The 12,136-nt window shown below is 48.2% G+C and overlaps 1 protein-coding gene across 1 annotated transcript in view; it reads right to left on the bottom strand.

The window, feature by feature from the left end:
* Positions 1-12,136, bottom strand: part of SEMA7A (semaphorin 7A (JohnMiltonHagen blood group)) — a 50,578-nt gene that overhangs the window by 14,687 nt on the left and 23,755 nt on the right. The window contains exons 2-3 of the mRNA XM_082237395.1: positions 3,739-3,872; positions 1,100-1,144 (exon numbers count right to left, since the gene is read on the bottom strand). Coding sequence (XP_082093521.1) covers positions 1,100-1,144; positions 3,739-3,872 — 179 coding nt within the window. The remainder of the gene's footprint in view (positions 1-1,099; positions 1,145-3,738; positions 3,873-12,136) is intronic.

Here is a 12,136-nt window from a genome sequence, read left to right on the forward strand (position 1 = left end):
CTGTCTCCCCAAGGCCTGCACAGAAGGACCTCCTAATTTTAAGGTAGGGATGGGGAAACCTCAGGCCCGGGGGCCAAATGTGACTCTTGAAACTCTCCCCCAGGCCACCCCCTCACAGGGCCTGCTTCACACTCTCCTTGTGTGGTTTTGCCCATGCGGACTCTGTCCTTGAACTCTTCTCTTTTTTGCCACTCGCTTGTCAGGTTAGAGGTCAGAGTTAGAGTTTGTGTGTACAAACTAGCTTACTACACAAGGGCAAAATCTGCACTCTGCTCGCTTTTGCCTGCCACTGGCATCTGGCCCCTGGAACGTCATCCAGAAGGGAATGTGGCCCTTGGGCTAAGAAAGACCTCTCTCTTATGACTGCCAAATCCACATTTAGTCCAAGCATCCGCAGATCTAGCAGAGGGACAGAAACTCTTTGCGAGTTTCTGAGCAGCAAAGTATCAGGCCAAGGAGAAGAGAGGAAGGGGAACCTCCCATGGTGGGGGAATGAAGAACGTCAGAGTACCTGGCCCCTTCTGAATGCAAAGCACCTGCTCCGTCACCGAGCTCTGGGCCCAATCCACCTGCTGAATCACTCAGCGCAGAAGGAGAACACCTTTCTAGAGATAGTGGGGGATTAGCTGCAGCAATTCCTCCAAACATCTATGTTTTATATTGTTGTAAACCTCTTCGCGGGCGGCGCTGTGGGTTAAACCACAGAGCCTAGGACTTGCCGATCAGAAGGCTGGCACTTCAAAACCCTGTGACGGGGTGAGCTCCCGTTGCTCGGTCCTTGCTCCTGCCAACCTAGCAGTTCAAAAGCATGTCAAAGTGCAAGTAGATAAATAGGTACTGCTCCATCGGGAAAGTAAACAGCGTTTCCGTGCGCTGCTCTGGTTCGCCAGAAGCGGCTCAGTCATGCTGGCCACATGACCTGGAAGCTGTATGCTGGCTCCCTTGGCCAATAAAGCGAGATGAGCACCGCAACCCCAGAGTTGGCCACGACTGGACCTAATGGTCAGGCGTCCCTTTACCTTTACCTTTACCACCTCTTCGATATATTTCTATGATACTCTGGGGGAAAATACTTTTATAAACAAACAAGCAAACTTACCTGTTTCCTGCAGTTGGACAGCGTCCCGTTGGTTTCAACAAGCACCTGAATGGAAGGGGGAGACAAGACGCCCACGTCATTTTTAGGTCAGCTTGTCTAGGTGCCTTAAAGCTCACGGCCTCCGACAACAGAGAAACGGCGGGAGGAAATGCAGAGTGGATTTTAGGCGGCACCTGTAACAGGTGCCACAGTTCCACAAATCAAAGTGACTGAGGGGGCACAAACAAACTTCTTCTAATAATAATAAGACCCAAAACCTGGCCCGTACAGATCTCTGAGCAGAGGAGCAATATGCCGGCGGGGTCTCACCCGTGTCAGCACCCAGGCTGAAGCATTCTGAACTCACTATAGCTTCCGGATCAAACGTGAGGGAAGTCCCACAAAGACTGCACTGCCATCATCCAGTTTTGAAAGACATGACATTAGGAAGTACCGTATTCTTTGCACCATAACACTCACTTTTTTCCTCCTAGAAAATAAGGGGAAATGTCTGTGCGTGTTATGGAGCGAATGCCTGCGGGTGGCGGGGGGATCTGCTGCAGTCGTGAGCAGAGGATCCATGGTTCCCCTTCCTTCCCTCCTCCGTGGTTACAAAGCATGGATCCACATGGATCCTCAGGATTTTTGCATTGGGCTACTCCAACTCACTGTCAGATCACATTTCTGTGGCCACAGCATGAACCACAAAAATCATTCACCCACTGTTTCGTTTAGAATATTTTTTTCTTGTTTTCCTCTAAAAATTACGTGCGTGTTATGGTCTCGTGCGTGTTATAGAGCAAAAAATACGGTATTTTCTGAGAGTAAGAGACATTCGACAGCAGAACGAACTTCCTCAAAAGGTGGTGGAGATCTTTAAGCAGAGGTCAGATGGCCATCTGCCAGAGATTCTTCGACAAGTTTATTAATGTGTTTCCTTCCAACTCTACAATTCTATGATTGCTGCTGGGACTGGGGTTGGGTTCAAGGTCCAGGCTGTTCCCTGGATAGGGAACCTGACAGTCTAGGGGAGGAGAACAGAACAGTGTATCCCCAAAGAGATACAGCCTGAACTCTGCACTGCCACAGTAGTCCCACTTGTCCTGATGTTTACCATGAGAGCTGGGAAATTATGAGTGCTGGAAACTTAACAGCTTCTCCGTTCCCTGAGGCTACACCAAAGCAATTAATTCGTCATTGAGACTTTGACATTTTTCCAGACCAGCTAGCTCCCTGAGGGTACCGATTCTTCCAAGTCTGCAAGAAGAACATTCGTCTGACATGAAACTGACAGGAGAGACCCTTTCCCAAATTTAGGCAGACTTCCAAACGGCTGGATTATTCTGAATTAAAATGGAAACTACAACTCCAAGATCTAATCTGTGCTTAGATGGCGAAGGAGTCTTCTCTGAATAAAATGTAGCTGGAAACAGAGCAGGATTTGAAAAGCTGTTGCCATCTGTCTTCTCTGGAGGTGAAGTCAAACCACTGTGTGAGCAACACCAAAGTGACCTCCTCGGGACACAGGCCTGCTCAGTGTGCAGGGAGGTCTCTTGGCCTCACTGATGGGGTCTAAAGGAAAGCAAAGCAAGACCTTTGGCACCAGCTTGGCTGCAGGTATTGCCAGAAGGAGGCGTACAAGGTGCCACCCAACTGTTTTAGGGACTCTGGATTTGTGTAGGCTTTACTCCTTAGCCTTTTCTTCTCCCAAAGATATCCCACAAGGCAGTAGAAGCTTAGGATCAAAATTTCTTTCTCCTAGATGGGCTACCTTTCTAGGTTGATGAGCCCCATCTGATCCTCACTTCCCTCTACAGCACAGGCAGAAACTGCCTTCTTGACCCACAATTGGTCTCATCTGCTCAGTCTGCTGGAGTCCATCTTCACGTGCAGGGCAGTTCCCTAGCTCACTGAAGGTTTGAGACTCACTGGCTGCCCTCACCTGGTTTAGCTGGCCAGTCAAAGCCATTTCCTGGGAATGTGGTCGCTGTCGTCTACTGACATCTTCTAAGAACCACAGGGGAGAGCTGAGTGCAGGCTGGGGACCAAGGTGGACAATTACCCTAGAAGGAGCACAATGTGTCCCCCACCAGAAGTACTACCCCTCCCCTAACACTCCACTTGAAAAGTAAGCAACCTTTTTCTCATCTCTCAACAGCACCCCGGGCTGCATTTCCTGGGAAACCTTTAACCATTTGGGTGGCTGGTATTCAAGGTTTGGCAAATTGCCCTTCTTGAAAAGGTATCTCATAAACTAAAAGGGCAGAGCTCAAATGACTGGCTTTTTTAATATATGACATGATTTTATTCCGTATACAAATATTGAGGCATGTGGTGACTCAGTGCTACCAGTTTACGTGAATATCTGGGAAACCGAAGCCTTTACAGAACCTTTATTGTCAATAGCGATGGAACTCACTGGTGGAAGATGCTTCTGTTTTTATACTTATTATTTGTAAAGTGAATCTTTGTAGGAGTTAATACTTTCCTATCCCTTTGGAGCTGTGCTGCATCTTTGTCCTTTGTATATTTCATGGCTTAAATTTCAGATTCTTTCTTTTCCCTTCCTTTTTGTTACATTTGCACTTTTTGTGAATTAAATAAATGAAAAGTTAAAAACAAAAAACAAATTTGTGAAGCGTTGTCCTCCATCTCCCTACCGTAAAGCTGGTGGAGTTCTCAAAGTTGTAGTAATGAAGCCTGCCAACTGTCCCCACAAAGACGGAGGGGGCCCCTTGTTCATGGTAGAGCACAATGTGGCCCTCCCTGGGATCAAACCGGAATCTCTTCTCACCTACAAAAATACAAAGAGGAAACGGGGAACATTCGACACCGCATTGCCAATTCCGGAGAGGCAGGTTCTGCAGACATTCCACAGAGGAATTGTGCAGCAGTGAGGCATACCTAACCGGCTGGTTTTTCCCACCCTTAAGAATATAGGAAGCTGAGAACAGAGGAAGCTGGCTCATCCTGAGTCAGACCATTAGCCTAGGGTTACCAGATGTCCCGGGTTCCCGGGGACAGTCCCCGGATTTGCAAATCTGTCCCCAGGAAATGTGGCAGCGGCAGCCTCAGCTCTGGCTAGCTGGCTTCAGGAGCTGCTCGCTGCCCGCTGACGTGGCGCCCGCCATTTTTCCTTACCGGAACTTCCAGCAAGGAAAAATGGCAGGCGCCACGGCAGCGGGCAGCTCCTGAAGCCAGCCAGAGCCAACTGTGCTACCAGGCTGGCTCCGGGCTGCTGACTGCCACTGCTGCCGCAACTGCCGAAGGAGAACCAGGGACGTCCGGTGGTACAGATCTCCTGCCCCCTTTGTTTTGACTGATCTGGGGATGCTCGGGAGTTGCAGGCGGCTGGCCGTTGCCCAGTTTTTTAAAAATTCTGTGTATTTATGTTTCACAGGGTGTGAAAGAAGGGCTTTGCCCCTTTATACAATATGCATGTGGGCCTGGGCCCAGGGTCTTTTGCCTCACCATCCTCACTACTGACTCCCTGTTGCTACTCAGCTTCATTGAAAAAAAAATCTGCTAAGTTTACGGCATGTAATGCCCTAAAAGAGAATTTAATGAAAATGATTTATAGGTGGTACATAACCCCAGTCAAGCTTGCAAAAATTTACCATTTGCCCGATAATAAATGTTGGAAATGTAATGAAACTGAAGGTACTTTCTTTCACCTTTGGAGGACATGCCCAAAGATTAAGGCTTTCTGGGAGATGATCTATAATGAAATGAAAAAGGTATTTAACTATACCTTCCTGAAGAAACCAGAGGCCTTTCTCCTGGGCATGGTTGGCCAATTGGTGCCAAAGAAGGATAGAACTTTCTTTATGTATGCTACAACAGCAGCAAGAATACTTATCACAAAGCACTGGAAGACACAAGATCTACCCACCAGGGAAGAATGGCAGGTGAAGTTGATGGACTACATGGAACTGGCGGAAATGACTGGCAGAATTCGAGATCAGGGAGAAGAGTCGGTGGAAGAAGATTGGAAAAAATTTAAAGTATATTTACAGAAACATTGTAAAATCAATGAGTGTTAGAAGGATGCTGGAATGAAGCTATATGGTTTTAGCAGAAATGTAACAAAGAATTAAGTAAAAGCTGATTGATAACGGGCCAAAATGAAAAAATTTAAGGTTAGACCGTTAAGATAAATTATAGAACAAAAATTGAGAAAGATGGAAAGAATTTGCTGAAATAGTAAATTGAACTAGAATACAAAAAAAAGGAGGTGTGAGGAGGTCGATGAAACAAGTAAAGGAAAGGTAAAGATATGGGGGGGAGGAAAAAAATCTGCTAAGCATACATTAGCCACCTAAGTTCACAGCTGTCTGCACTGACTGCCAACAATGGCACTCCCGGGTTTCAGGCAGGGGTCTCCTCCAGCCAGGGAGGAGAGACCCGTGGCCCTTCCCGCGTGGAGCTCCCATCAGCCCCCATTGACACAGCCAGCAGTCAGGGATGGTGACAGATTGAATCCTCCAACACTGGAAGATCACGGGTCTTTTACACCTTTGGCTGTAACCAGTGGTCCTACACTCCCCAAACCGCTCCACCCCCCCAAGCAGCTATATTCCTTGGAAATAGTTTTATTTCCAAGGAGCAGGGGCATTCCAAGGGAGCTCGCTTACTTATTAAACTTGCTCTTATTTATTTATTTTTATTTCTTATTATTTATTTATTTATTTATTTATTTATTTATTTATTTGTGGGGATGCGGGTGGTGCTGTGGTCTAAACCACAGAGCCTAGGGCCTGCCGATCAGAAGGTCACGGTTTGAATCCCCACAACGGGGTGAGCTCCCGTTGCTCGGTCCCTGCTCCTGCCAACCTAGCAGTTCGACAGCACGTCAAAGTGCAAGTAGATAGATAGGTACCGCTCCGGTGGGAAGGTAAACAACGTTTCGGTGCGCTGCTCTGGTTTCGCCAGAAGCGGCTTAGTCACGCTGGCCACATGACCCGGAAGCTGTACACCGGCTCCCTCGGCCAGTAAAGCAAGATGAGAGACGCAACCCCAGAGTCAGCCACGACTGGACCTAATGGTCAGGGGTCCCTTTACCTTTTATTTATTTGAAGCATGGTAGTAAGAGCTGTTTGACAGTGGACCAGCCTCCCTTGGAAGGTGGGGGGCTCCTCCTCCTTTGAGATTTTGAGAGAGAGGTTGAATGCCCACCTGCAGGGGACTCTTCTGCTGCAATTCCTGCTTTGCAGAGGGCTGGACTAGATGAAACTCTGAAGTTCAATGATTCTAGGACTCAAACACTCCCCACACCTGTTCTACTCCAAAATCATTTCCTCAAAAAAAAAAAAAAAAAACCCAAATGAAAGAGAGGACAATATTTTGAGATGTTATTACATAGAATCATAGAATTGTAGAGTTGGAAGGGAACCCAGGGGCCATCTAGTCCCACCCCCTGCAATGCAAGAATCCTTTTGTTTATTTATTTTGGGGTATGTGTGTGTGTCTTTGCTTTGGCCTGCGGCGAAATTCAATACATTCGATTTTATTAGTCTGCAGACAGAGTCAATACATTAGACTTTGCTCTACAGCATCCATTTCTCATGCATCCATTCAGAAGGGCATCCTGTCCTGTGACAGCATCCCGTTTCCAATTTACTGAGGTTGAAAACAGCACAAACATCTACAATTATTTTGGCATGTGTTTGTTTTTTTAAAAAAATCCTAAATATGCAGTTAGATACTTTGAGCCAAGAGCCAAATTGCAAAATTCAGAAAAGTGACCCCACCCAAAAATATGCCCTGCTCCATCTGATTGTCCAAGAAGAGAGAACCTGGTTGGTTCACTTAAAACAACAACATGGGATTGGTCGAAAATCCCAGGAACCCTATTAGGCTTGCAATCACATTTCCTTAGGTTCTTATTCTGCTGAGATGATCGGACACTACTCTTTATCCTCTAGGCTCTAGAAACCAGCACCTCCTTTGAAGGCAGCTTTCCCAGCAGCACCCAATGCCATTTCCAAAGTCTGGAAGGAATGTTCTGCACTGGGCTGTTCGCAGGCACACACCCAACTGGAACTTGTGATGCATCTAAGTTATCAGGCCACCCACATGCCCTGCTTGTCTCTCGTTCAGCCTCATGGGGAGGGACTTGCAGGATGGCACCTTCTCAGTGGTGGCTCCCGGTTTGTGGAATGCCCTCCCCCTAGCAAACTGCACCTGTCTCCTCCATTAACTTATTTGAAGAAGAATCAAACAACATTCCCATTTCCCCAGGCCTCTGTTAGTGGAAAAATCTGTTCCTGCCAAACCATAAATTATTAGTTGTTGGGTTTATTTAAAGCATTTAAACTTTTTTTTTAGAAGGTTGTTTTTAAGCTATTGGTTAGAAGTTTCCATTGCATTCCGGTTTTGACGTATTTGACACCCTGCGCTCCTTCAGGAAGAGGGGTGGAGCTACACACCTAGTATTTGATTGCTTAATTCACAATCTGGCAATGTCCTTTGTGAGGCACACAGTCCTGTATGAGGCTTTCAGCAAGTCTATACCTACACTGAGGACTTGGCTACAAGGGAAGTCTGTTTGTGTACAGCGATTTTCCTCTTTGAAACATAACCAGTTCCCTCCAGAATGTTCCCGCCGGGCACTCCCAGCCTCCTCTGATCCTGGGAAGTAGGTCAGAACAATCAGCCACGAAAGACAGCAGAGCAGAGGCATAACAGCAGCTTGCCCCGGGGCAAAACAAAACAATGCCAATATCAAAAAGCCCACTTCCCAACTCTTCCTCCTCCTACTTGACCCAGCTCCTAGATGGGTGGGTGGAGAAATAACAACACCACGCAGTTCTACTCTGGAAGCTGCAAGGGCAGAGCTCACAGGACACAGCCACAATGGGTGCGTTCTAACTCCACTGGACAACCAGTGCACCCACACTGGGCACTGTGACGGAGGGGGCGGCACAATAATGCTGTATAACAGAGCGGGGAGGGGCACCTGCACAGGACACCACTGGAAGTTGAGAGCCCACAGTCTGTCACTGCCCTGGGAGGCAGTATGCCCTTGAGTACCAGCTTGGGGGGGGGGGGCAGAAGTAGGCAAAGTGCCCTTGAGCTCAGGCAGTAGCATAGCATGGGTTGCCGGTGCCCGGGGAGGAGCAAGTATTGCAAATTCATTGAGGGTCCTTCTCCTTGATGCAGTTGTGCCGCCTTTGCATACGGAAGTCTTTGGGATGAGAACAGTGACAGAGAATGAGTGAACTTCTGCTACCAGATGAGCTGAAACGGTTTATACTGTATCTTTAAAAGTGTTTTGCATTGCCTGATGGGTTATTAAAGTGTTGTTTCTTATCTGTGTCTGTCGTCTGATTGCACCCCAGTTCTCAGCAGCTCCAGCCAGCATGGCCAGTGGATCAGGGTGACCATAACTGGGAGCCCAGCAACATTTGGTGGGCCCACAGGATCCCGTCTCCTGTGCTAGAAGTGTGACAACTACCGCTGGAACCAGGCACGATCTTCTGGGAGACGGAGGGAGTTTCCCAAATCGCATCAAGCTGCAGTTGCACTTTCTGGCACTTGTCTGCCGCACCACTAGGGCTCGGGGATCCTTGTATATCCAGCAGAAGGGGGGTCATCACTACTGGAGGCCCCATCCCTGCCCACCAGGACCTGTTAAATCCTGACCTCTGGGCCTGCTGCTCCCCAGCGTGGGCAAAGTTTCATAGAATCATAGAACTGTTAGAATTCCTGCTCCATGATTGCAGTCATGGGATTTTTGTACATGACGGTGTATGTTTTGATTCCACAGAGTGGGAAGTGACGGAGACAGGAATTTTTTGTTATTGTGTTCTGTGAAGTGGGACTATTGTCCTTCGTTTTTTTCTCTTTGCTGTCTGATGCTAGAGAGAGGGAGCCATGTTGCAGTGCTCTGTGTGTGTTTATATGTAAATAAAGTAGATTAGCCAAAATGCTGAGTTGCTGAGGTCTGTCACACGAACTGCACAGACTCTGCAGATCCCTAAGTGTGCCGGTGTCTGCTGGCATCAGTCACTGTGATGTTCGGGCAGAAGAAAGCTTTGGAAGCTCCCGAACGATCGACCAGGAGGGCGAGAACATGTCAGTTGGGCATGTGTCTCTGCCAGGGTCCTACTCGAGTGTAGGACGAGCTCCTGACAAGAACTGCATGGCTGAAAGGGATCCCCAGTGCTCATCGAGTCCAACCCGCTGCAATGTGTGAGGACAGCACGGACTGCGCAACTGATCTCGCCGCTCGCCTGATTTTGATCACACTGGGAACAGAAGCAGGTCACATTTCAAGCACTGCACCATGAAAAGCTTCATGGGCCAATTTCCACTATTCACCTTTGTTTTTTAAATAGTACGCCAGGGATCTTCCTTCTCTCCCTCACCCCCTCCTGTCGGCAAGCCTTATGGCTAATGACTTGTCTTCCAAAACAAGGCTCACCCCATCCTGCCCACTGCCTAGGGACTGAGAAAGGCCAAACAGCTCTATGGAAACCAAAGTTTGATTCGAACACACACCCTTCGGAATCAGGGGAGCCTCGCGTCAGGCTCCTGTCTACCCAGGGAATATTACCTCATTCTGGCAAGAGGCAGCAAAGCTTTCTTCTCTTGAGGTCTCTGAGTCACTGCTTATAATTGGAGGGGAAGGAAACCCTCATTATCATAGCAGATCCTCACTATGACAGCCTGCAAGGATGCGCCTTATTGCCAATCCCTTGAGAGGTGGAAGAAATTAGATTCCGTTCCTCATAGAATTACAGAGTTGGAAGGGACTTCAAGGCCATCTGGCCCAACCCCCTGCAACATAAAGAGGACCCTGCATTTTTCAAACGATATATGATATCTTTATTGTCATTGTCCCATACAGAACAATGAAATTGAAACAATTATATTATTTGATTTCTACACTGCTTAATATATTTAAAATATCTCTAAGTGGTGAACAAAAAACCTCCAGGTCCAAACAAACTCTCGACTCGCCTACAAAAGAGCCCATGGAAAGAGCCTCAAGCTAGACTTGCTTTTTATGGGCAGGTCCAGGGTAGATGGTATTTGCTCAGCCCATTCAACTGCCCTCTCCACTCACAGCTTTCTTTCTTTCTTTCTTTCTTTCTTTCTTTCTTTCTTTCTTTCTTTCTCTCTCTCTCTCTCTCTCTCTCTCTCTCTTTCTTTCTCCTGTCCTCTCCTCCTCCCAAACACAACCATCCTTAGAAATCCTCTGGAATTTGTAATGTGGTTTCTCCAGCCAAAAATGCATATACTAGGATAAAGAGTGCATATATATTATGAAAATAATCTATTACAATGCTACTTTGGTTCCCAAACACCTTGCCTCCCAAACAAATCGGCTCCCAAACGCCACAAACCCAGAAGTGTGTGTTTCGGTTTGCGCACATTTTTTGGAAGCTGGATGTCCGTTTTGGCTGTTGGCATTGTTTCCAGTGCCAATCAGAAGCCACGCCTTGGTTTTGGAAGTCGAACGGACTTCCAGAAAGGACTGAGTTTGAGAACCAAGGTACCACTATATATTGCTATTTATAGATTTTTATTTTCATTTTTTGCATTTTGATCTCACCTTTTTCTGCAAGGACCTCAAGATGGTGTTTGTGGTTCTCTCCCCATCATTGCTCCCCATCATGGCAAACCAGTAGCAAGGCTGGCAGAGTGCAAACCCATGGGCAGGAACAGCAGATTGGCTCTGCCAGTGTGTCTGCACTGGGCTGACCATGCCACTGCCTCGCCCCTCTCTCGGGAGGTGAACTAAGCCTCCCCCGCCCCACCCGCTGCTACCCATCTGGAGGGGCCCATTGCCAAGGTTCATGGTCTTTTCTGTTCCACCAGCTATAAGCCTCGAACAAGGCGCTTAGTGGTGCCTCACTAAGTGTGTGTCTGCAAAAATAAAATGATGGCCTTTGTTCTCCTGGCATTTTGGCAATTCAGTCAGGAGTGCCGAACAAGTGACACTGGTGGTTGGGGGAGGGAATGTGGCTGCTCACACACAACAGAACACAGAAAAGCCGCCACGTGCCCCTGATGGATGTCATAGCTGCACAAAGGCTAGGGGGCAGGCAGCACACGACGGCATGTCTCAAAACAGCCTGATTCAGTGGGGGAAAGAGCAACCAGTGTCTCCCACAAAGCAGGCAAAGTGCATGGAATTTTCTCTCTCTGTCACTGCAGAGCGCAGACGTTTTTATTGCTTCCTTCCTTAAAGCTGCCAAGTCCTGCCCAGCCAGCTGAACAACACTTCCCCTTACAAACCACCCTGCAGTCATTGCTTCTTAAAATGTCACTGCCAGCCTGGTGGTTGACGTTGCCAGCTGGGATCTAACAGCCCCTTGTCAGAAACTCGTGGCCCTCTGACCTGTGTAAATCTAGTAAAAGCTGCGGGTTGTTGGTTTTTTTTAAAGGAGTGCATTCCTAGAAGCAAACAAGTTAAATGCTTGGCAAGTGAAGAGGGTCTAAATCTACAGGCAGAAAAGTTGCAAAGGCAAATTTTAATCCTAACAGAGGGCCAAAGGCAGCTGCGCCGCATAGACAGCTTGTGGCGACTTCAGAAGGAGACGCTGGCTGAGCCAGTCCAGGGTATACTAACGCCATGTGCCGAGAAGGGGCTGTGGGTGAGTGTGAGAAATTAGTGCCAAGGAGACCCCTGTTCCCCCACACAGAGATACAATTCCCCAGGGTTGACCATCAATCCCCCTCCCCAGTGATTTCTGAAAACTCTGCCCCCGAACCGAGCTGCGCACTCGGCGGGTCCCTGCGCGCTGTGCTAAACCAGTGCAGCGCGGGGACTCGCTTCTGCGGTGCTAGAAATTGCCTCTGTGCAGATGCAGACACCGGAAAGCGCGTCTGCACAGAGGCCAGAAATCGTGGGCACGCGCGCTCACACGCACACACAATCCAGTCCACAGAGGGATCTCCACTGGAGTGAACCGGCCCAGGTGAGGTAAACCTTTCTGACCCCTGCTTTAGATCCTGACCTCTACGCCAGCAGAAAACAAGCTCCGAATCACACCAGGTGGGTGCAGATGCCGAGAGACCCCAGAGGGCAGCTCTGGCCATTTCCTCCCT

The sequence above is a fragment of the Podarcis vaucheri genome (assembly GCF_965113315.1).
Source record: "Podarcis vaucheri genome assembly, chromosome: 9".
Classification (NCBI taxonomy): Eukaryota; Metazoa; Chordata; class Lepidosauria; order Squamata; family Lacertidae; genus Podarcis; species Podarcis vaucheri.